Source organism: Argiope bruennichi, chromosome 10 (genome assembly GCF_947563725.1).
Source record: "Argiope bruennichi chromosome 10, qqArgBrue1.1, whole genome shotgun sequence".
NCBI classification, from domain to species: Eukaryota; Metazoa; Arthropoda; class Arachnida; order Araneae; family Araneidae; genus Argiope; species Argiope bruennichi.
In genome coordinates this window covers 17,983,461-18,010,554 of record NC_079160.1, presented here as the reverse complement: position 1 = coordinate 18,010,554, position 27,094 = coordinate 17,983,461, and the positions used below count along the sequence as shown (strand labels likewise).

General features: G+C 26.0%; 1 protein-coding gene across 2 annotated transcripts; it reads right to left on the bottom strand.

The window, feature by feature from the left end:
- On the bottom strand, positions 1–27,094 carry LOC129987971 (putative E3 ubiquitin-protein ligase UNKL). Of its 2 annotated transcripts, none has more exons than XM_056096021.1 (16): positions 26,950–27,094; positions 19,807–20,016; positions 14,246–14,529; positions 13,421–13,556; positions 11,318–11,435; positions 10,749–10,833; positions 10,562–10,671; positions 9,606–9,707; positions 8,779–8,925; positions 8,205–8,397; positions 7,264–7,380; positions 6,413–6,573; positions 5,715–5,966; positions 5,367–5,459; positions 4,287–4,448; positions 1–2,197 (listed from the first exon to the last, which is right to left on the bottom strand). In XM_056096021.1, the coding sequence occupies exons 2-16, from the start codon at positions 19,920–19,922 to the stop codon at positions 2,027–2,029; spliced, it is 2,247 nt and encodes a 748-aa protein (XP_055951996.1). In that variant the 5' UTR covers positions 19,923–20,016; positions 26,950–27,094; the 3' UTR covers positions 1–2,026. The 2 variants fall into 2 exon arrangements, with proteins under 2 accessions (XP_055951996.1, XP_055951995.1); XM_056096020.1 differs by lacking the exon at positions 26,950–27,094 and adding an exon at positions 20,119–20,250.

Below are 27,094 nucleotides of genomic sequence, written 5' to 3'. Positions count from 1 at the left end.
TAGTGTAAAAGCATTAGAGCTTAGGATATTTAGAATTGGCAAGATAATATTCCATAAATTAAAATATGCAAAGTACAGTTACACATATGTACAGTTTATCTATCCAAATTATAAATATGCATATAAATTACTAAAATTTTTGCATTTTTAACTGCCTATACAATGACTAAATTGTTTTAATAAATACTTTAAAACCATATAAACAGTTTAAGAATTTTGAGAACTTGACAAAGATATTATTCGACCTTTTTGCATTTAGAATATTAAATGTAATTAATTCAAAATTAATAGTAGTAAAAATTATTCAGTCAGAATTTTGCAAGAAATAAAAACAAATATTGCAATGGGAATTTTTAGATTTTTCTATTTCACATGCAAGAGAAGATACTGCATATCTTGTATCAGAAGACTGCATATCTTGTAGTAGTTCAAATAGGAAATATTTTAAGCTGAGCAGAATTGAACAATAAAAATATGCAAAGCATGATTTTACTCCAAAATAAATTCAATGATAAAAACTGAAGAGATGGATTCTTCTGTATAAGTATCACAATTTCAATCACCTTTGAATTTAATTATCAAATAAATATTCATATAAAAATTTGAAATTCATATACATAATGATAAACTAAATTTCCCATCAAATAGAAATCTATAGCTATGCACATTGTGCATACTACGTTCTTTGAGTTGGAGCGTCATTCTTATAACAATTGAATCTGAATGCTACATAATTTGGATACACCTCAGGTTCATATAATTCAGCATTTTTAGGCAAGAAAATTTTGCAGAAGAAAGAAAAGTAGGATTAAAAAAAAAAGGATATAGCTTTAAATTCAATCCAAGATCATGGTTCCCACTGTTTTAAGTTTAAATAATTCTAGCAGAAACTCGCACAGGGATAATTGCACAGCAGTTCTTTATGAAAGATTTTTCTTGAAACTATAAAAATAATTTGTCAAAAATCTTGCACACTGAGTAATATTTAATAAAAGCAACTTGCATTCATAGGTAATGTATAAAAGAAAAAATATTCCCAATTCGGGTCAATCCATTTTTTTTTTTATTTATTTAAAAGTGCAGAGATAATTATTTTATTCTCTAAATCTAAAATAAAATCAATTCAGTTATCTGTCAATACCATTTTTTTTTAATATTTACAATTGATATTCATCAGATAAAAGCAAAATAATAATACAATTTTCAAAAATAAAGATACAAACACTAAACAAAACAAGCAATGCATAAAAATTGATCTATTGCAAAGCTATAGAATATGAACTCAACTGCCAACAGTATATTATAAATTTAAAAATAGCCTAAGATTTCTTCACCTTTCCCAAACAATCTCGAAACAGAAAAACAATTCAGTAACATGGGAACCATGCCTATAGAATCAACAATATCAATATATGTCAGGGTAAGCATACCAATTTGACTATTTTCTTTTAATAAAATGTTCTTGCAAATATACATGAATTTACTTTGATTATATAAATTTACATGAATTATAATTCTTTAAACAAATTAAAATATTGGAATCAAAGAAAAAATATATTTGTGCATGAATGACATTTCTTTCGTTTTGTTCGTTTATGAACACAGCATTCATTCAGTTATCACATGAGAAAAGAATACATATTGAACACTACTTCTTTTATAAGCAGATAAATTAATTTAAGTAACAAACTTGATTCCCCATACTCGGAAAATACTTATATCAACAATCAATATACTGGCACAAAGATACTGGATTAAAAATTCAAACACAGTTATACAAATTGTTTAATTATTTAAAAACGAGAAGAAAATTGCTAAAATCATCTGTCTACAATTTTCAGACAAACAATAGTGTTAGTGTTCAGCTTCTTGCAAATCACATCCTTAAAATAATGCAAAAATCTTCCATTAGTTTTACAGAGCTGTACATTATGGAAATATTTATATTTCAAAAGATGGTTTTGCGAGCAGGGGAACTATATTAAAAGTTTTCAATCTCAAAAAAAAAACCTAAAAACAATTATTTTTATAAAGATGCATTGGATAGTGAAGTGATTTCTTCATGACAATAAGGACAGTTCTTTTGATGTGGAGCACATTGGTTACATAAAACATAGTGGCTACAGGGCACCACAGTAATACTACGATTCCGATCTTCACATATCATACATTTAGGAGCCGTTTGATAAAATATTACCTAAAAAGCAAGAAAAAATATTTAGAGAAATATAAATAGAATAAACAAGTTAATAAAAAACAATAAAAGTTCTTCAGATACAACAGGGTCTCAAAACAAAGTTCTTCATTTACATTTAAAAAATTAAAAAAATATATTTAAAATATTTAATGTAGAATATATATTGAATGCCTACAAAAAAAAAAAAAAAAGAAAAATACTGCCAACCAAGCTTTACTTGGTACATATTTTATATGTACAAGCAGAGATCGCAATTGCCTAATAAAAGAAAGGCAAAAGATTCCACAAATTTATAATATTATGAATGCTATTTCAAAAAGAAATATGCCTTTAAAATACTTCATCCTTTGGGGAAGAAAATTAAATACATTTTGAATATTTGCAAAATATTTTATTTTTAAACATATTTTAAAGCCTTCCAGATGCTGAATATAGAATAAAACAAATTGATTGCAACAAATATGATATACAGTTAATCTATTTTGTTAAATAATAACTACCTAACAATCTCAATTTTCCTAAATTTCACAAAAGGAAGAATTTTTTTTCCCCAGCCAAGAATGGTTATTTGTTCCACCTCCGATTTCTGTTACGAAAGTAGACCCCATGTTTATGTCAGATGTAAGAGAACAAATAGAAATATTTGTTGTAAAAAAATTCAGTTCCTCTTCTCCTTTTCTTTTCTTAGTAAAATTGAGGTAGGTAGTACTGCTTGCTAAATTACAATTTTTCCATCATCAAATTTTGAATTATTAGTTAATAATATTTAAAGAGGGGAAAAAATAGCATTTCAGTACAAACTATAAATAAGAAATATCCTTCTCCTCAAGTCTTTTCATAATCATAGAAAAGGCCACATCCATATTTACATACAGCAGAAGCAATCTTCCAAGTGTTAAAAGTGAAATGCTACATTATGAATTCTAAAAATTCTGGATATTCATTTAGGGACCTCTAAATTCACATCTTAACATTTAGTTTTATTTTACATTCTAATAATTTTCCCTCAGAAACATAGTTTTACGTTTATAACAAGCTTTAAATTATACCATGGAAAGGATTACAATGCAGCAGCAAAGCATTTGCTTTTGTAACTTCAGAAACAAACAATAATTACTGAAAGGTAAAAATATTAGCATTCATTCTGACAAAAGGTTCTAATCAAAATATGAACTAACTGAAATGGGATAAATAATTGATTAACAATAAGCATTCACTAAACAAGCTTTTTCTTAATAACTTCCTGGAATCTTTTTCTAGTCTCTTTAATTCATGCAATCAAATTAGGAAAGTAACTAAAAAAATGGACAATATTGCAAGAAAAAGAGGTGAAGGTTAAGAAAACCTGTTCACACCAGTAAACATTACAAGGTTTTGATCAAAAGTTTTTGAGAAAGAGTACTTATATATAAACAGCAAGCCAATCGGAAACTTTAGCCTTAACAGCATATTACTGCAAAAAGACAATGGACTGACATGACATGTTTGATAGTTTATTTTTGCAATTAACTTGCTGACTGCAATATCCATGACATCATTGTCAATTAATTGTTGCCATATATTTAAATATGCAAATACAAAAATTCTTTCCAGTAAATACTCTGCATTTTTGCATATATGGCACCCTAATTTTAATTACCCATCACAAAAATACTATGTTCTTATAAAACATGCATTATTTATATATAAAGGTTTTAAATTTGCCCAACATAATAAATATTTACTTTCTACAAAAAGCTGATATTTTCTACAAATTTGCATTGAAATTTGCTAAGAAAATGCAAATTGATTTTTTACAATCATATTTATCAAGAAAATGTAACATTACGGCAAACTTTCATTAAACGAAAATTTACTACTTGCAATTTTGATATTTACAATGATCATAATGAATAATTAAGATTATAAATGAAAATTTTTATATAACTATAAGTAGAATGAAATATAAATATAAATGAATCTCAAATCTTCACAACAAAATCATCAATAAAGAAGTAAGGAGGTCTTATAAAAGCTTTAATGTCAAAACAAAACAGATTTTAAATAAGCATTCAAATGGCTTTTGTAAAAGGAAAATAAACTAAATTACCTTTTCTATTTTGTCTAAATCTTCCCTAAGTTGTTCTTTAATTTGCTTTAATTTGATTAGTGGTAATGTTTCTAATTCTGATATCCTAGTAAGTGTGTGAAGGAAAGGTCCTCCTGTTAATTCATCTAATTCTTTTTGTAAACTATTTACTTTAGCTAATGCCTAAAAATAAACAAAATATCAATTTAAAGGATTGTCAATTATTTTATAAAAATAAAATATAAAAAAGGCACCTATGCAGCAAACAAAATATCAGCAACAAGTTAAACAGATGCAGGAAAACCGAAATCAATATGTACTTAAACATGTGTACAGATAATTGATAGGAAAACACAATGATTAAATAACTGAATTATTCTAAACATTAAAATTAATGGTATCACAAATTGATTCTATGCATTAAAACTCAATTACTTTACCTACAAAAATCATATTATGTTGAATACAGTATCAAAATAACGCATTTTATTCAAATAGTATTTAAACTTCACATAGAAACTAAAAAATTTAAAGATACAATTAAATAAAGAGCTAAATTAATATGAATTAGCATATTCTGAAAGATTAGTAGTTTATCAATTCTTCACATAGGAGAAACATTGATCTTGGCTACATTTAAAAAATTCCATCAACATCTATATTTAATAAATTTTAAATATTTAAAAAAGCATATCAATATCTGATGAATAACGAATTAGCATGTATTCTACTTACAAACAATAACATTATTCAAGTACCAAATTAAACATTTTATTAAAGAATGGAGCAACTGCTTTTTAAGACAGATGTTTCAGAAAATTCCATATTCATTTGGGTTTAATGGTGCAGCAGCTAAACTACTGTGCCATGGCAAATTCCATAAATTTATGAAGACAAGTTATCATTATCATAAAAAATAAATCAAGTATACTCAACAACATTAAAAGAAAAGCACATAAACCAATTAATCTTCAAACCAGATAAATGCTTCCCTTCAATGCATGAAATACCCCCTCCCCCTTCTCCCTTATGAAAAGAACCTTGAAATTTATTTGCAATTAAAAATATAATGAAAAATATTAGTCGGCATCAGTATTTTACCTCATCTCTTTGTTGTTCAGCAATTACTATTCTTCTAGATGCTTCTTCGGCCTCTCTTTCTTTTACAAACTTTACGTCATATGTTTGATATACCTGCATCAAAACATTATTAATAGTAATTCTTTTTAAATACATACAAAGCAACTAATTTTAAAACAATATTAATAAATTAATAACTTGATTTGCTATCCATATTTGAAAAAAATTACAGATCTTAATGACATAATTAAGTTGCATATGCAATATATTTTTTAAATATTTATTAATCTTAATATTACAACAAAAGCTTAAAAAAATGAATGAAAATATTTAAAATTACAACGAAAAATAAGTAAAAAGATTACTTACTGATCTAGGTTGTATTGAATTATCTTCCCATGGCATTTTTAACCTATTAGTTGCAAAGTCATCTCTCAACCTTTGAATATCTGAACCTAGGGAATTGAACCCACTTATGGATTGAACTAAAGATGACTGGGCCCCCATCCGATTAGAAGGAGACAGATTTTGAGTGCCTGGAAATTCATATAAACTGGAACCAGGATAATGAAATTTAGAATTTGTAAATGACCCAGAATGTCCATAAAATGCAGCAGCAGCCTATAAACACATAAAATAAAAACCCTTAGCTATATATAAAAATATAAGTAAAAATAAATAAATTTTTAAATATTTTTTATTTAGTTTTTTAAGTGTTAAGTGTCAATTAAAAAAAGGTTAGCAGATATAAAAAAAAAATATTTTAATTTAAAATGACCCAATTTACAATATTGAAAAAATATTTAGGTAGTTGGAAATCCCCCCTCCATTCCTCCCATATACAAGATAATCCGATTTAATTTCATTTTGAGACTACTAAACTGTATAACACCATTAAGAATTCAAAAGTCAAAATAATACCCAATTTATTTGGAATGTGAATTTATTACCAAAAAAATTTAGAAACCAAATTAAAGTTTCATACTATGTCAAAAATGCAGCAAAGAATAGAAAGAACAATGAATTTCTACATGGGGAGGACAACTAATTCTGGGTAAAATACTCACTTTATCTAAAGAATGCTCAGTTAAAGATGAAGAGCCTAATTGTAAACTATGAGATAATGAACCTAAAGGTGATGTTACAGGAGGAGATAAACTTGGTAGGCCACGACTGGTAATATCACCACTACCAGGAATATTCACTGGTGCCGATGCTCCCAACAGACCTGCAAGCGAAACAAAAATGATGCTCATCATAAGTTATTCACAAGTTGAAATAATACAAAATAACTGATATGTTGATTTCATTTTTAATTTTAGTATGCGATATATTAATCCTTAAAAGGCAGAAAGTTTTTCAAGTTAATTAATAAACCTGAAAAGATTAATGTTAATTTACACATATATAAATAAAAAAAGGGGAAGAAAAGTTCTTTGCATTCAGTGGAATTGGTCACAAAAAGTAAAAGTGTAATGCCACTCATATTGCAGTACTGGTTTGTAAAGATTAATTTCTGTAAGCTTGAAATTCCGTAACCACAAGATAATTCAAAAACAAAAGAAAAAAGAAGAGGCATCAACTTGAATGTAATAAATAATGCAATATGTTAAAAACATATTTTACAGAACTAAAAGGAAAAAAAAAAATTTTAACTGATTTTATTACTTTTCTAATGATTTTTTAAATTTTTTTTTATTATAAATGAATGCGTCATTTTTAAGGAATGGACAAAAATATAATTAATAAAAATTTTTTTACCCTATTTTATTCTATTACTGCAAAAAAAACAAAAAAAAAAAAAACATTTAAAACTATTAACATATATTAGCTTTATTTGTTTATTTATTTTTTTAATTCAATTTTATTGGACATGTAAAAATGACTGCGTATCACAAAAGTCGTACTTAATACTTACTTGATCCAGTCATTCCTGACATAGAACTATTTACACCTATTGAATCATTTATTAATTCCCTATTTAAAGACGCTTCAACATTAATATCATCAATATTCAAATCATCCAAAGCATTTCCTGAAATAATTATTCAATATCATTAAGAATATTTTCCACAAAATTAAAGAAAACAAAATATAAGTCTTTCATCAAGAAATTGTGAAATTTCAAGGAAATTCATGTGTAAATCACATGAAAAAAAAATAATAATGGCAATGTCTTTTTCCGTAAAAATACACAGCCAATAATTTTAAAAAAAAATGTTAAACATGCAAAACCATACCCAATATTCCAATTGTAAAAAAAAAAAAAAAAATGAAATAAAATATTCTTTAAAATAATTTGCATTACATTATTTTATAAATGAAAAGATCTATTGCTTAAAATTTGTTGTTATAATGAGAATAAAATAAATTATTTTCATACGATTAAATTAAAAGATAAAGTTTTAATCTAAATCTGACAAAATATCCCATGTAAGATCATGGACAATATTTAAAATATAAGATGGAAAGCATTATAAAAAATTCACTCACTTTAAATAATTTATATAATAGCCCTTTTGCTGTTGAAATTTGTTTTTATACAGCAAATTGATGAGTACACATTCTTAATTTAAAAAAAAAAAAATGCTTTGATGCTACAGAAATATAGACGCTATAATTGAATTGCAAAATTTTTCGAGTAACAAACACGGATAGTTGATACATCCGCTCCTCCACAATCATCATATATTACTACATTTCTAATTATAAAATTAATATTAAAAAAGAAAAAAGTAAAAAATTTTTATGTACCCCCAAAGAATTAAAATTAAAAAAAAATTGTAAAAATAGACAAGAGAAAACTTTAAGCTCCTGCCACAAAGGAAAATTCAGTACAATTTAAAAGAAGCAACCTACCAACAACAGATTCAACAGTGTCAGCTGCTGGATAAAATGATGTTGCTAAAGGAGACATTGTTTTTAAAGACCCAGATAAATGCGATAATGAAGAATCACAGCCTAAATAGATACTTTGTTTCCTACGTGCTTTTTCATGAGGTTCTAAATTCGGATCATCATCTATTGCCTGCAACTGTCTTCGTATGCATGACTGAAATATATTTATGAAACAATCACTTTCTTCAAGATAAAATATAGATTTCTGAAATCTTACAAATTCATACGATTCTTTTAAAAGATTATTTAAATTGTTAATTCTACCTTAAATGGAATTAATAATTTTATTTACAAAATAAAGTATTTAATCAATAAATATTAAATACATAATTTGATTCAATAAATAAATAACTACAATAAAGTAAGTTTATATAAAATCTCAGTTTTGCAATGAAAGTTACTTATCGCTAATTTTTCTGAAAGTTAAATGCATCTTGGTGTTAAGACATTTTAAAAAGGAATTAATTTACATATTTTTTTCATTTAATTTTTTTTTTTTTAATACTTGCAAACCCTATATGGTTTTTAAACTTACCTCTCTATCTTCCCTTTCTGAACCTGGTGCTTTAGGATAATGGGGCATTGACTCCCCAGAATGGTTAGTTGAAGAACTGTAAGATCTTGGTCGACTTATTGGATTTGGTAAAGGGTGATTAGAAGTATAATGATCCACAGCATTTGGCTAAAACAGAAATTAAAACAATCTCATAAATTAATCAAAATTAATCCATTAAATCTATTAATGTGAAGCAAGAAATTACAATTTAAAAAATTAGTAGAAGAGGTGTAAAAATAGTAGTTTCTTATAGGCATATTTTTTGCGTAATATATCTATTTTTAATATAAGTCTTACAACATAAGAAAGTTTTTTTTTTCCCACCACTCCCAAAAAATTTTACAGAAGTACTTTTAAAAATAAAACTATTTAACTCTGTTTCAAAAAAAAAATATCCCAAGGATTAATAACACTTCTTAATCTATACATCAGATTAAAAAAAAAAAAAATAGCATTTTAAAGGAAGAAAATAACATCTTAATAATACAAAAATAACCTCAATACTCAACAATTTTGATCAAAAATACTCCTCAATACTCAATTAACAATTATTCTGATCAACATTTTTGTCATTTGTACGAGAAATTTAACTTATTTTTTATAATACATCATTTTTTCACAAAATCTTAAATTTATACAATATTTTTATAAGCATTTTAGCAAGTTACAAACAGTATTATGAGTTTCATTACAATTTCTGCAGTGTACATTTCCAGTAAAAGGGAAATGCTGTTTTTCAATATAAAAATTAACATTTAATAATCCTAAATTAATAAAGATCTTGTTCAACTTTTTTAAATATATACCTGAACTTCTGGTAAAGAATTGGTATTCCGATTGGCATTCTGTTGTTCTATATCATCATTAATATGATCCAATTTTTCATCTGTTACATCTTCTTGATTTTCCTGAGAAATAATAAAAATTAAAAATTAAATTCCCAATTTCTTTTTCCTTTTCAGTAAATATAATATCAGTAGCTAGTTTTACAGGTAAGTGGTAAGTACAATATTGTAATATTATTAGCAAATAATACAAAACCAAAAGTATTTATACTAATATATATTATCAACAAATAATTAAATAATTTTCCACATTAAAATTTTTTTTAAAATTCTTCAAGCTCAGGCTTCATTTTAACTTGCGAGTTGCATATGCATTTCTCACAGCGACTCTAATGTGCTGTAACTAAAGATGATTTTTTGAGAAAATTCCATTCTAAACCTACAAATGGTAGTTATTTTTTGAAAACTCTCCAGTAGGTCATGGATTTTTTTTTTCACTAAGAAACTTTAGTAATGGACAGATATTGAATTCATTTCATAATAACAGGAAGGTTAAAACTGTTAAAGAACTCTAACCTGCTTCATTTTAAATTTTAAAAAATGTTGCACTCACCCATATATATATTACACTTATATATTACTTATTTTTATTCCACACTTGATGAATACTACTTCAATTTTGGACACAGGCATAGAAACTTTCATATTAAAATATCTAAATGATATACATAATAGGAAACTATCAACAACTATTTTTTACATAAATGTAATTCACTTATATTCTCCGTAGCAATTAAGAAGATTAAGGAGAAAGAATGAAACACACACACATAAAGTCTAAATGGAATTTAACACAGTTGCATTACTGAACTTTAAAATTAATGCCTCTCTTTGATTAAATTGAGCATCATACAGGATTTATTAATGTTTGGAGAGGGGGGAAAATGGAAACTTACAGGAAAAAAATGGGAACTTACAGGAATGTGCTGATTTTGGTTGCTAGTTACATTAGGGAGAGCATTAGATAAAATAGCAGCTAAATCTGTTGTATGATCAGGACCTAAATCACGAACTGCAGATATCTCTTCTGTAAAAGAATAATAATGCATTATAATCTACACATCATAAAGAATCAACACAATCAGAAAATAAAAAAATACTTACTATCCACATGAGCAAATGCACAAAATGGACCTCTTGGACAGTAACCAGTTTGTAAAATATCATTACATTTAGTTGATTTATAAATCTGGGAAATAAATAAAACATATTTAATTGTTTACTATAATTGTAATAATTAAATGTAGAAAAGCATTTTCCAAGCTATTCTAAAATTTATGATTATCTTTAAAAAATGTAATAACAATGACTATATTTTAGGTTGTCAATGCATAAATGATGTATCATGAGTATAAAAAAATAAGGCTAAAGGAAGTAGAACAGAAGAATAAAAAATTAATCATAGCAATCACTTAATACTAAAGGAAGATTGTGTATTGATTTAAAGGCCAAACCATTTGACCTTCTCAAATTTGATACAAATATATTTCAAGGAGTGAAAAAGTGCACTTAGGAACAATTATTTTCAAAATTTTAAATTAAAAACTAAGAAATATCATAGTGTTTTTTTTAAATGATTAAAAAAATATTATTGCACAAAATTTTTTTACAACATTTTAGATTGTTTATACCACTTTAAATGCTATGCTCTAAGAAAAAAAGTAAAATCATACTTCTGGATGAAACTGCTGTTCTGTTCGTGTATGGCAGTATGAGCAACTATCGCCATTTTCACAATTAGCAGGATCACCCCATTCATCTGCTTGTTTAACATTAGGACAGGGTGTTGATCTGAAATTAAAAAAAGAATTCTTGTATTAAAAAAAAATGAACTTAATTCATGAGATTTTTAACATATAAATTGAACAACTATTAACCACGTTTCAAACATTTACATCTATAAATATCTATATTACATTATAGAGATTTGGACACAGAAATCTAATCCGATTCACCGACTGAAAACATGCGAAGAATCACTATAATCGTTTATTACACTCGCCTATTCCTCGATATATATATTTATATATACACACACATTGAAATACATATAGTAGATTCTCAGTAATCTCGCATATCAGAATGAATCAATAAAATACCAGATTAGTATGATAAAAATTATTTTCTAATTACAAGCTACAAACAATATTGCAAAACCTGCCAAATCATACAGTATATAAAAAATATTCTAATACATAATACAAGGACTGTAAAAAAACAATGGAAAGCCCATACAAAAAGTCTTTTGCACCCAATATGATGCAATGGCACTTTTGGCAATTAAAATCACTGGAATCCACCTTGAAATAGACATATACAATTTCTGTACTATGGTAAGAGGAATGTCCTCATACAGAAACTGCTCTAATTTCAAAAGAAGGATAACAGGATGTCACTCTTTCTTCCAAAACAGACCACAGAGGCTCTATGATGTTCAAGGATTGGGCAGGTTACGGAAGGTGTGTAAACGAGTCCTCATGTTCTCGAAACCATGATTGAAAGTTCAACTACGGTAAATCATCATCTTGATGAATGCAACCTCTAGACAAAAACAATAAGTGACAGAATGCAGTTTGTTGACTAAATGAGTGACACAGACATTGTTAGAGACCTGTCCAATGTAAGGCGACTAAAGAACCTACTCCAAAGCCACAAGTTGAGGCCTCAAATCATATGGACCTATGTTTCACTGTAAGAAGAAGACAATCTGTGTTCTAGGCTTCTGCGGGGTTACACCACACATAAATTCATCCCATGGTGGGGAATAGGGAGAGAAACTGGATTCATTGGAAAATAAGATATGTTTCCATTGATTTGCAGTCCAGATTTTATGGTCTTTGCACCAATGTATACATTATTTTTGATTTAGATCTGTTGCAAGGGGCCCCATATATTTTGTTTATGCAATTCTCTTTGAACTGTATGGGTTCTGTAGATGTTCATTCTGTTCAGTAGTCACTTTTGCTGCCATGGTCTTCCTTCTGGTTGTCACAAACCTCCTTAATGCCTGCCTGTCTCACACAGTGAGTTTGGTTTTTCTTCCACAGTTTGTGCTAATAGATGTTCATTTTAATACCACCAACAGCTGTGATTGCCGATGCACCAAGCAGAACAGGTTCCTATCATCTGCCCTTTTTGGAACTCTGACAAATCTCTTAGCTTCACCCAAAATGAAATTAAACAGACAAGGTTGTACAATACATTCACACTATATGCAACAAGATAGTAAAAAAAAAAAAAAAAATTGGTTGTTATGTATTTAATTTAGTCCTTAGTTGCATATGGAAGTAATTGATTTCAGCTAGGCTTTTCCATTATTTTGGATAACCCATATAAATCCTACTGTTTACACAATACCAAAGTCACAAAAATTTAAATTTCCCATCACCTATTTTCTCTTCAATGATTTTCCCTTGCCCTTCTGAAAACATGTAGGGAGAATGGATTGTTACAATGTTAAATTACAAAGTCTCCTATATGAATAACAAATAATTTACAATACTTAATATGTTATGAATGAAGAATTATTTTTTATTTCTTTATTGTTAACAGCCATAAAGATAATAAATAATTTATATAATTCTAAAATATAATATAGAAGAGAATTTCTATAAAAAGTAGCAAATTCTAATTAAAAGAATAAAATTCTTTACGAATAGCCAATTAAAAGGAAAAAGAACAAACTTTAGAAACTGATCTAGGCTTTAATTGACAATATAAGTAGTAAAGGACAACAGAAAACATGATAAAATGTAGATGAAATACATTAAACTTACCTATATTTGCATTTTTTAGGACTTCTTCTTCGATCTCTATTATTATGAAAAGATGGACAAGCATAGCCTTGGCGACATAATCTAGGAGGTCTTTTACATTGTTCTGTTTTATAATTAGCTAATACATAATTAGTGTCTGAAAGAGAAATATAAGTCTTACTTCCAGATAAAAACTAGGAAAATAAAAAACATCCTTACATTTAAGGCAAGTTGAAACATATATATAATTGAAAATTGAATAGAATTTATGTATTTACACACATAATACACATCATCGTACGAACGGCAATAAACCATATAAATACCAGGGAAAAGTTAATAATTACTACCAAAATAAAAGAAAATTAAACACAAAACACTTTGTAGAATTGATTAAAATAATTCAATTTAAATACATGAAAAAAATGTAAAATATTCTATTTGGCATGTTAGCAATATAAAAAACATCAATTAAGCAAAATATTATTTATCTCTTTAAAATTAAACTTGTATCACCGATAAATATTGTACAGCTTCAAAAAAATAAAATTACCAAAATTATATTTATTACTTATTATCAGTGTTTGAGACTTTATAAAAATAATTACATCTTGATTAAGAAAACAACTTAATTTTACTTTTCAAAGGACGTAAGAAATTAAGCAACAAGTTAAAAAAATTCTAATTATTTAATGTTTTTTTTTAAATATTTGAACAAACACTTGCATTACTGAAAAAGGGGATAGGGGTCCAAAAGCAAGACCATGAAATTTTTTCCCACTGAAGAAGCAACAATAGGAAAATCTCAATAATAAACAAAAATATGTTTACAAAACAGGCACAAACCTTGCCATTTAGGATCTTCATTTAAAGCATTTCTCTCTTTATCTAGGTTGTTGGGACCTGCCAGACCATTGGGCCCTTCTTCATTAGTTTCCATTGCTTGCAGTTCCCGAAGATCATAAACGGGATTGCGCAAATCATGAATACCATGAGCAAAAGCACAATGAGGACCATTTTTGACACAATATCCTCTGCTGTCAGTATCATATACACAGACACCAGTTTTGTAATATCTAAGATGGTAACGTCTTTCGGTATCTCCAGCAGTTCTGTGCAAATATGAACAACTAAAAAGATAAAAATTAAAAAATATCACAATTATTAATACTGCTCAATCATAAGATATAGACAACTAAATAATTTTCCAATAACTATACCACACAGACATTTCATGAGAATTAAGGATAGAATATTTGTAATTTAATCTTACTTTATAGCTATCTACAACAAGAACACTATCTACTAAATAAAAACATACAGGTAATAAAAGTTGCACTATGTTAAAGAGCAAAAGATGGCCCAATTAAAAAAATCAAATTAAAAATAACATATAATAATTCTTTAAAAAATAAATATATGAAGTAAAAATTATTAATAGCCATAAAAAGCAAACATGCATATATTTTTTAATTTACTAAAATTAAGTACCACTTTAAACTGTTTAAGTAGTTATTTACATGAATTTCTCATTAAGACGGGATATTCTAAAAAAAATTTAAAGATTATATCCTTAAAATCCATCTCAAAAAAATTCAATAATTTTGACATTTAGAATTCAGAAATTAATTGTACAAAAACATTGTACAAAAACTATAAAAATTATTTCCAATTACTAGCAACTTCATCATAAAATATATTTTATTAAAAAAAAACGAGAGATTAAAAGAATCTTGTTGGTGAACCACAACTAGAATACAGAGAAAATAATGACTCGTAACACAAAATATCCTATTTTAATGAGAAATTCATTAGAATCATAACTACTTAAGCAGCCCAATTATTATTAAATATTTTATGCAATGTATTACAATTTTTAAGATCTGAAAAGTTATGCAATGTATTACAATTTTTAAGATCTGAAAAGTATGATTAATAGCAGTTAGCTATAAATTTGGAGGGGAGATGTTCAACATTTTTATTCCATGATTGACAGAAATTGCATCCAAATTAATACAATAATATAAATTTATTAATTTGGGACTAGCATGAGAAAATTTTCTTATTCAGAAAGAGAGAGAGAGAGAAAATGCTAGTAAGTACAACAGGGAAACAAATTCAAAAAGAATTTGAGATTTTGTTTTTACACGACATACTTTGATATTATTGCTATTTTTTATGACAAAAAATATTGATTGCCTTATTTAAAACCATTAGAATGTACAAGTGAGAAATACATATATTTATTAAATTATATTTTATGCAAAATTATACTTTTGTATCAAACCTAATTTTAAGCTGCTACTTCATTATGGTTTTCATTTTATTATCCAGAAGAGAGGTTTAGGTACATGACCTTTCTTTGCTTCAACCCCAAATTTTTTTCCAACTCAAGCAAAATTACATATTTTGAAAAAAAAAAAATGTGTATGTGTGTGTGGGGGGGGGGGGGGGGAGGACAAAGGGAGACTCCTTTACTATTTGTAAAATATACTGAATTCATAAAACAGGATAATTTTAATAACTAATCAGTGATCTTACAGCTAGATCTTTAAAAAATTTCATTTATTAAACACCAAAATTTATTCAGAAATAAAATCATCTATCCTCGTTTAGTGAGACAGCTATCATCTAACGCTGTCTCACTAAACGATTCTAGAAAACAAATTTTATGTCAAATTCTCTAATTTATCTTTCATTATTTGTCAAGAAAATAAAGAGCCTGTTTAAGAAAATTATTTTAAATTAAAAAGGAAAAGTATACATAACTATTAATTTTAAATGAATCAACATATCTACAGATTCTTGATGAAAGAAGTTGCACAATAATCAAATGAATAAAGATATTGTGCATATAAATGAAACTATAAGGGAGAGAAAAAAAAAAGGATAAATCTCAGAATAATTCTGAAATTATCACTTTAGATCTCATTAGATACAATAATAATACTCATAATATTTGGTAACTAATTATTTAATTCACACAATTTCTTCAAGCATTTAAAGACATTTTAAATTTGTAGCTATTAAACCATTCACATTCTGGTTCAGGCAACATTAAACACAAGCATAAATATAAAGGTAAATAATGAATTAATATTTCATAATTATGAGCTGGAAATATATTAAATAATTTCCTTGTCTAAATTTAATTATAAATTAAAAATTGTTACCAAATTTATCAATCCACAAATTATTCCTTTCACGACAATACAAATGTTATCCATATGTTTAAATTGTTCTAATATATTGGCCAAATAACTGTACTATAAATTACATACAATATCTTTTCATAATAATTAATCACTCTTTCATCGTATTAATTATTTACTAGCATGGTAAAACAGAATTTACTTTGTCATTTAGAAAATTCGATTGCTTTAAATTATTTTTGCTGTTATTACTACATGGTGCTATATAAAATAAACATAAAATATAAGGTAACAAGGAATTCACCGACCATTTTTAATTTAACATAACAGACTGAATTCTCACTTCTGATTCACAAAATCCTTAAAAGCCCTTCGAACATAAAAAAAATCCATATATCAAACACATAATATAACAATTTCATTTCTTTCTTTATACCAATTTTGACTTCAACTCAACATTAACAATAAAGGGTATATTTAAGTAATAGATTCTTCCTTCTAATGTCTCATATATAGATAAATTATTCAGTTGTTCAATATGAAAATATATTCAAGTTGATTCCTTATTATTCCTTGTGCAAGTTGATTCCTTATTATGAATATCACAATACAGCTTCTACTTTGTCCAGCATCATAAACCCCTTTAAAACACTTACAGTAATTTTTCACTTCTTTGTTTATACAAATTATTTACTAATAATAGTGTTTGCTCTCTCCTTAGATGTTAAAATTAAGTTCATGCATATCATACTTTAATAAGACAATGATTATAGAATTTCATTTGAATCCATATTACAAAATTTAAACCTCAATCTTTATTCTACGATTCATTGATTTTAAAAAGGCAGCTAGGATTTCTATTATTTATTTAAATGCTTCGTTATTAGAATAAATATACAGTTCTCAATTATAAATAATTAAAACTATTTTGAAATACACATATCAAGAAGCTGAGACTATTTATTAATTCCTCTTTAAAAACATGAATTCAAATCTTTTAATAACAATTACAAAAATTTTTACTTTTTTTTATTTAACTTGTTTTGTATTTGTAAAGATGAAATTTTGCAGACTTGTATGCTCCTGATGACAATGGCTTTAATATTTCCAAAATTAAATATCTGATCTATTGATATAAATCTAAATTTGTTTTAATACAAAACATCTGGTTATGAATTTCAGAAAAAATTAACTATAATATTCTGCTATATTTATAAAAAATAGGTTGAAAATTAAGATTTTAAATAGGAAATAATTCAATAAAATCTGCTTTTTAGTTCATAAATAAAAATGTCTATAAAAACTATTTTTACTCATATTAAAATTAAAATTCGAAAGAAACAAGTATTTCTAATTAATTTCTACTCTCCAAAAACAATCAAGCAATAAATAAATAATTTATGAGGATATTTATTTAGACATGTACAGATAGACTGATAAAATTTTAAATAGGCAAATGTTTTTCTTTCAACTAATTTAGACTGCACATAATTTTATTCATAGTAGAAAATATTTTTTAAAAAAAATCAAAGAGATAAAAAATACAGTCCATGTTTTTATATTCAACTTAATAATAATTTTAGATATATTTACTCACTTTTAAAACTTAAATTTTCACTGCCATAAGCATCACTATAAATTTGCTTCAAAATATATAAAAGTAGTTAATTTTAAGCTTTTGGCACCAACCCAAGATTAAGGGTATATTTTTACCATAAACCTCTAATTTATCCTACAGATTTTATTTTTTTTAAAGTTTAAGCATCAATATTTATAAAATATTTTAACAGGTACAGATGTGAAAAAAACAACCACTATGATGCAATCTAGATTATGTATTTTGAAAAAATAAAAAAACTACAATCAGTTTCAAAATATAATTCTGACTTATCCATCCAAATTATGCAATCAATTACATTGAGTCAAAAATAAATATTCCTTCAATTAAAATTTCAATAAATTTTTAAAAAATATTTTTTTAAAAAAAGACACCCAACGATTAGAAATAATTTGCAGAAAATCATCTCTAACACTCATATATAAGGCAGAAGGTTTATATTATATATGTATTAGTATATATATATATACATACACACATATACATATATATAAATACACCTTTATTTTCTTTTTAAAAAAACATTTAATTAATAGATTAATGTCTGGCATCAATAAAATTGTAAACAAATTTAAATACAGAACTAATAATAATTACTAGTATTATATTCTATATTTAATGCACGAATACAAAGCGATATTAAAACAGTTCTGATTATTATAAGTTTATGGATATAAATTTTGCAAAATAAAAATATCTAACATGGGATCATTAAAAATTTGATAAAATTTTAACCTTATTGTAATTGATAAATTTTTCCCAACTAAAAAAAAAATTTCTAACATAAGTTTTTTTAAAAAAATACATTCAAAATTTGCTAATATACACAGATTACCTCCATTTTAAACAATAAATAAGGTTAAAGCCTATCAGATAACTTTAAAGCCAATATACTATATTTTCTAGAGAAATCTGCTGAAGATTATGGAAACCTCAAGTACTTAGATTTTACAATAAAATTATTAAACAAATAATTTAAAAACTTCAATATGACTAAAAATTATGTGCATCAATGTATTAAATAATATATATAGTTTTATACAATATCACACTGGCTGGGAATAGAAAGAAAAAAAAAAGAAAAAAGGAACCTAAAAAAAAAAAAGGAAAGGAACGCACAAATTTCAATAATCTTTATCTAAGATATGAACTACATAATCATTTCTAAGCCATTTTTGAATAAATATAACTGAATGAAAATTAAATAGCTTTTATTAAAAAAGAAAAAATTTAATTATCAGAAATTAAAACATTTGTACGATTTCAACTGTAAACATTACAGCTGTCATAAACCTAACATCCTCTGACATCCAAAACGTCACTGCTGCGCGCGCAAAACACAACATGGCGGGACGCACTAATATGGCGTATTTTGTTTACAAGCAAAGATTCCGTCCACATGTCGAAAATTATTCCCTAAATAAATCGACTCACGGTACCCGTTAGCAACACGACGACACAGCAAAATGTATAGGATGAATCCTAATTCCCTATTCCGATAAACATCACTCCTTATCAGATTAGATTTTGGTTTAAAAAACATAGCAAAACGTTGGAGAGCTCTAGTCCAGACGATCAGGAACATGGCTGCACGCGCAGGGAGCAGTTGTCAAGCGCTGTCAAGGAATCGTACTTACTCGTCTCCGTCGGGACAGATGCCAGTAGTCTCGTCATATTTCGAGCAGTAAACATCTGGACTATAGTTGAACGTTCCATCACGTCTTCGGACAGGCCTTCGACGACGCTGGTTCATAAAATGCCAATAGAAACACGTGAAGGGTTTGTGTTGTGTGCATTTGTGCTGTAGGAACAGCGGGCACTGTTCGACACGGAATTCTTTCAAATACCTGCGAATAAAAATGAAACAGCGTTAAGAAATCGAACGGAACAAATGATTGAAGGTTTCTTCCCATTTTTCTCATCACTTGGAAAGAATTCAATAAACTTACGTGTAATGAATAGGTTTCTCCGCTTGCGTTGTTGACGAAACGGACTTTCCCTCTGAACTAGACGGCATTTTGGATTTAGATCGTCTCGCGCGCACTTATCTGCGCAGATGATGCTGGCACACGCTTCAATTGGATTGGGCAAAAATGATCACGTGGCTTCTGCTGTCATTTTCATCAAAACAACAGCTACATACACGCTGTTCTTCCAATCGTAAAAAAAAAACCCCAGACTTATTTTTAATGTTTTCAGATTAAGCTGAGTGAAGGAAACCAGCCACTTTCTTATTTTAAATTTATGTATTCGACAGGCGTTAGAACTTCGACATGCTAAAATGAAAAGTGCCCCACATTTCGGTTCGAAGATGCGATGTAGATAAGAGATTTTGAATTGAATCTTAGATGCAGGGTATCATGTTTATAAACAAACCCTCTGACCAGTTACTATGCGCGATGAGTCTTGAAAGATGGAAGGCTGTGGAAATCTCTAATGTCGATATATAATAAAGCGAATAAAAAGATTTTTATTTAAAAAAATATATTAATCGGTTATCGTTGTCTTTCGAGGGGGAAGAAACAAATAACCTTAACAAATAGTAAAATTGGCGATTATAGAATAAATAAAAACGATCACACTGCTAGATTCAAATTTCTCCCATTGAAAAAATAAATGAAATTATTGAGACTTTATTTTTATAAATTACCTTGATAATTCATTACTTTAATATTTATATATTCCATTTTATAATTAAGTTTCATTTTATAGCTTGACTTAAGTAAAATAGAATCAATTAGATATGATTATTTTAACTGAAAGTTAAACTTAAAAAAAACTTAATGCCCAAAACTTAACAAAAATTCCCAGAAAGAACAATTATTGAATAATTGATTTTAATTATATTATTAATACTGCTTATAAGAGAACAGAAATCTTCAAATTAAAAAGCGATTAAAATTTATTAATATTAATATAAAAAGCCATGTGAGAAGTTAAAAAATAAATACAATTACGGATAAAAAATGCATAAATAAATGCTCCATATTTAAATACAAAAATATTAATTGACACACAATTGTTAAAAAATTAAGCTGAGTTCTTACACTTTTCAATCATTGAAAATTTTGCTTTAAAATCAAATATTTTTTTTACAAGAATTTTTTTTTATTTGAGAAGTGAAGTAACTTTTTATATCTTCAACTCAATATAATTTAACAATTTAATATTATAGATTAAAAAAAACACACTCTCATAAAAGAAATAAAAATTACTAAGGAATTTTGCATTTTTCTAAATTAGCAAACGAATTTTTTAAAATTTCTAATTGCTAGTAAAATTTATATAACTCCTTTAAAACCAAGAATGCATTTACATAAATTTTTATTATATAAATTACATGTTCATAAAAAGTATTTATTACATTAATGCTTTATTTTAATATAATACAAAAACTTTTTTGTCAGACCTTGTTATTTTGTATAATAGTGAAATCATGAGAGTGACATTTCAGTTGTCACTCCTCTCTAAATTCCATACCACACAAATAAGAAGTTTGACTTTCAACAAAATATTTAATTTGCAAAAAAAAAAAAAAAAAAAAAAAAAACTTGTGTGTTTAAAGAATTTCAGTAGAAAAAATTTCACACTTTAAACTGTCCGCCTCCATAAAAGAAATGTTACTACCAGGCCATAAACGCTTATCATAAAGATAAATTTATTCAATGAAAAAATTAAAATCTTTCATTATGCCTTTAAAAAATATTGTCATATATTATTATATTTATTATAATATATTATTCGAAACTTTTCTATTTTTAAGTATAAATCCTATAAAAAAATGAGGAAAATGGAAATTAATCAATAGAAATTCTATTTAAAAAGGTATTTAGTACACTTTTACTTGGCATTTTAAGGTTCTTATCAATTCATTTTTCTTAGACCATTTAAACTTTGTAAGTTTTAAACTAAGAGGATTATAATGAAAATTCAAAGATTACAACTTCATATACAAGTATAATGTCCATGCATTTTTATATTACATAACAAATTATCCTATTAAAATAATATGTAACAAATTTAATTTAGATTTATTTAGACAATCAGTTTTTATTATATATGCTATTTCTTAATCTAATTTCACTCTTAATTGATTTTTTTAAATTTAATTATTAATTTTTTATCTTTAATTGGCACATGTTACTTTATTCTAAAATTCTCTTATTTCCTGATCTCATGTCAACTTTTGATTGAATTCTTTCTAATATGTACTCAAAAATTGTTGACCACTGCAGTCTTCCATGCTCCAAGCAAAGAGATAAGGATCTCTAACACCTATGCATTCCTTTTAAAGATTCCCTTTCCTAAGTCAACATGTGTCAAAGAAATCCGAATCAGAATCTCTAGGTAAAAATCCAAAAGGAATATCATCTAGGGAAAAATTACTTTCACTTTCTCTGGTGTTCTCATGCAAGATGTATACAAATTATTGTCCTACTATAGCAAAATAAATTGTTTATTCCCAAAGTCTCATTTTTGTGCAACAATCAAAACTATGCTATATATATATATATATATATATATATATATATATATATATATATATATATATATATGAAATGGAATTTTGCTGGAAAAGAGAAGAGGCTTTGAGTTTTTAAAAAATAATATACTTTGTACCTTCATGATTATGGAGAGACTATCACTTAATTTTTAATCATTATAAAGATTTCTTTGTTTTAACTATGATCAAACAGTGCCACAATACAAATAGCACTGCAAAAAAGTATAGAATAATTAATAGTCTTTTTATGTGCATATGAAGAAAAACCAAATGCATGTTAATTTAAAATACTAATGGTTCCCCCCCCAGGTCCTAAGAAACACTGATATAAAAGAACAGTATTAAAAAAAAAAATCGAAAGTAAAAAAAAAGAAGAAAAAAAATCCAATGAAAAATGAAACACTATATATGAAACCAATATTGTGAACAAATGAGAAAACTTTGGTAGCATAAAGTTCACCTAACACTTCTCTTAAATTAGGAAAAGCCTTTTCAAAATATTTTATTTGTAAGATATTTTATTCTTTAGGACATATATGTCAGACAGAGAAAATTGTACTGCATTTTGAACATATTGGAGCTGAATTTGATTGAAACAAGTGTCCATGTGCAAAATATATATGATCAAAGCGAAGTCTATAAAAAGCATTTAGAGCTTATATAACTTTAAAAGGGAATTTAGCAATGGCAGCATATAGCCATAGAATAGTGCATATAGCCTCAGAATGGGAAATTAAGAGACCACACAACTCAGAAGATAAAGTAAAGTCCAAGATAAAATTATAAAAAAATATAGATATTTTTAGAATGTAGAGCTCAGTTTTTTTTTAAAGAGGAAACTTTTACAGAATATAGATTTTCTGTTAGTAAAGCAAAGCCTTCTTAAAATTCAAGCTCCATAACTTCTCTTTTCATGTCAAATAGTAAATTTTATAATTACGGTCTAGTGTTCTTAAGGATATGCATAAAATTTCAGTTGTGATCATTTTAATCCCTTATTTACTGAAGGGAAATCCTGTTTTAGTTTGCTTATGATATTGCATTAATCTAAATGCTTTTAAGTTGATGTTTATGGAGTATACATTATTCAATTTTTGGGTGGCAATAAAAGCTTATTTTAATTTGAAAGCTTACACATGTTAGAGACGAGACAAGTATATCAAATGATGCTAATTCAAGATGGCTGTCCAAGAAGATTTAGAATTTTAAACTGTTAATGTATTTTATTAAGTTATAATTTTCTTCTCTGTTTATATATTCTACACAAATACATATATAACTATTTGATAAAATTTTTGTTTAATTTTTTTTTTTTTTTTGGATTTTTCAAATTATTATTAAAAATTTCAAATATTACCAAATAATGCAATATAACAAAAATAGAGCTTTTGTAAAATTCTGTCTGAGCTTTTAAGCCTCAAATTATTTTCTATGTAATTAACGATCTTAGTAATGACTTATAATAAAAATTATCCTATAGGGAGTTTACTTGAATCTAAATAAAATATTTAGAAAAGCTAGAACAAATCTTAAAATTATTTTAAAAATTCAGTAAATAAAAGGTTAAAGGCAATATCTTAAACTCTGATAAGAAGTAGGGGGAAGGATCTAATTATAAAGTACTTAATACAGCAATGAGAAATTTTTTAAACATATTTTTTAGTTATAATGAACCTAAAATCAAATGCAACCTACAATTATATGTAGAAGCAAATATCTCGCATCATGATTTAAAAAAAAAAAAAAAAATCAAACATGACTCATATGAAAAAAGTCATATTTTTAGAAAAAAGTTTCTTAACCCTTTAAAGGGCCATTTTTTTCTAGTCATGTTATGTTAAAATATTTTTAGACTTGAAATTAGAATAAGAAAAAGGATTCATTTAGCTTATTAAATAAATTTAATTAATTAATTTGGTTAATTAATAATTAAGTAACAAATCAAAATGCATCATTTTGTGCGAGATAAAGAACTGAAGCATCTAAATTTCTGTCTTTCTAAAAAAGTGTGTCAGAACTTATGCCAACTACATAACTTCCTACAAAGATTGATAAATTTGGTGGGAAGCATACTTCCCACGGCCCTAGAAAGGGTTAAGATACTAAATTTTAATTTTTAATGAAAATGTGAATACATACATATCTGAAAAGAAATTTTTAAATAAACTATTTCTCATTTGTAGTTGGTTACAGCCAACATTCTTACTCTTTACCGGCAAATGAATATATTTTTTTAAAAACTATAAAAAATATGCAATTGTAACCCAAATATTGAAAGACAATATCATTGACAAAAGGCAATTTTTTAAATGAATTATATAATATACGAAAAAGTTATTAACTATTCATAGGTAATAATAAAAAAAAATTTTAATCACAAAAAAAAATCAAGAATTATTCTAATTTTTAAATATTTAAAATATATTTTTGTAAATCAAAGACATAATATATTTGTAACATATTTGTGTAAACCAAGACATACTTACTAAAATACTGTAAATAATTTTAAATAAATGTTGGAAACTAATTCTTAAGACTTCATTGCCTATTATTAATATAAAAAAATAAGGACCATATATCACCTTAAAACTCTAGCAGCAAATAAAGATGAAATATTCAATTCAATGTTTATATCATAAACTAGACAAAAAACCTGGACTCGCAAAAACAAACTAAGCATCGAATATTCATAAAACATGTTTCAGAAACTCCTATATTTATATTTATTTAAGAAAAGACGGAAGTCTCTTTGGCCAGAATTGTAGATATGTAAATTTAAAAATATAAATAGATCTTCATTAAAATATTTATATATAAAATATGGCAAATAATAATTTTCTAATGTAATTTTACTTTTTAATTTTATATTATTCCTATCAATGAAGAAATAATAATAATAATAAAAAAATTACATTTGAAAGTATCCAGAAGTATGAGATAATCCCTTCAGAGGCTCTAAAAAGTGTTTTCAGTACATATTCTCAAACTTTTGTAAAATTAGACAATTTTTCTTCTTAAAATTGTTAATAAACCCTAAATTGACTAAATTAAGGACAGTGTAAAATGCATATTAAATCCAAATGGGTTACATAATAAAATCCTGTTTTCCTGTATAAATATTTTAAGACATATAATTTTATTCAAAGTTTAAATGCTATTAACAAAACAGTTAAATTTAAAATAAAGCAGTCAAATAATTTATTAACTATTAACAATGTTATTAGATAACATTTTCATTCTTAAGACTCAGGATGAAATTGATTTTAGATTTGTAATTACAAATATTATATAGCATAAAATATTCAATGAAACAATACCAATTGAATTTGAGAAAAATTGACATTCTTACATATAATAATGTTGTTAAAAAAAACACTTTTTCAATGGCAAGTAAAAGCACCTAAATATGTTTAAATACCTCTACAAAAATATTAAACCTAAATTAATAATTCCATATACTACAGGTCTTTTTAAAATAAAATAATATTTGATTAAAAATATATTCATAATATAAATGAGAATTTTAAAAAGTGCCAGCATAATTACTTTTTATCAAAAATAAGTTAACAGCCTTTATAATTTGAGAAATACTGAAATATATATTACCTTTTTAGCCGATTCTCATGAAAGTTTGTAATTTCTGAACAAAATTTAGATTCCCAATATAAATCTCATATAATTAAACTTGACATTTATACACAATTCATTAAGATACTTAAGATTAAATTCTTTAATTTAATAAATCAATTATCAATTTAATAAATTTTAGTAAAAATTACAAAAGGAAGCTTATAAACAATATTATATTAGGCTAACAATACAATTAAAAAATATTTCATTGATTTAATCTATAAAAGACTGCCGAATTTGTCATCTGCATTCACAGAAAAACGCAGGAAAGGAATAATTCAAGTTATCTGAACTATTTAGCTACTTTTTACTACAAATTTATCCAATTTTTTGACAATTCTAAACTGAAAGAATAATTCCGAAAGAAAAAAGAAAAATCTTGCGATTTATATTATTTTATTGCTAATTAGTTTACGTAACAACCAGGAAATCTTCATACACTGAGGGGAAAAGGAATAATGAACTGTCTTATATAAAATATATAATCAAATAATAAGGCAATCAAAAAATAATTGAAGTTTATTGGAATAATTTATCTGCATAATATTTCTTGCACCAAAATATATGACCAACAAAACATGCGTCCGACACCTGATTGTGCCGAACGTAAATTTTTATTCAGATAAGAAAAAAGATTTATTCATACCTTGCGACAAGAAATGCACATTTCCTTTGATGAACAATAAAACAGTTTTACAGCTTTAAATCAAATGAAAGATTATTTCTATACAGCAAATTATCCGGCAAGAAAGTCAATGTTTTAAATCCTCAATACCGCAAGATCGTAAATG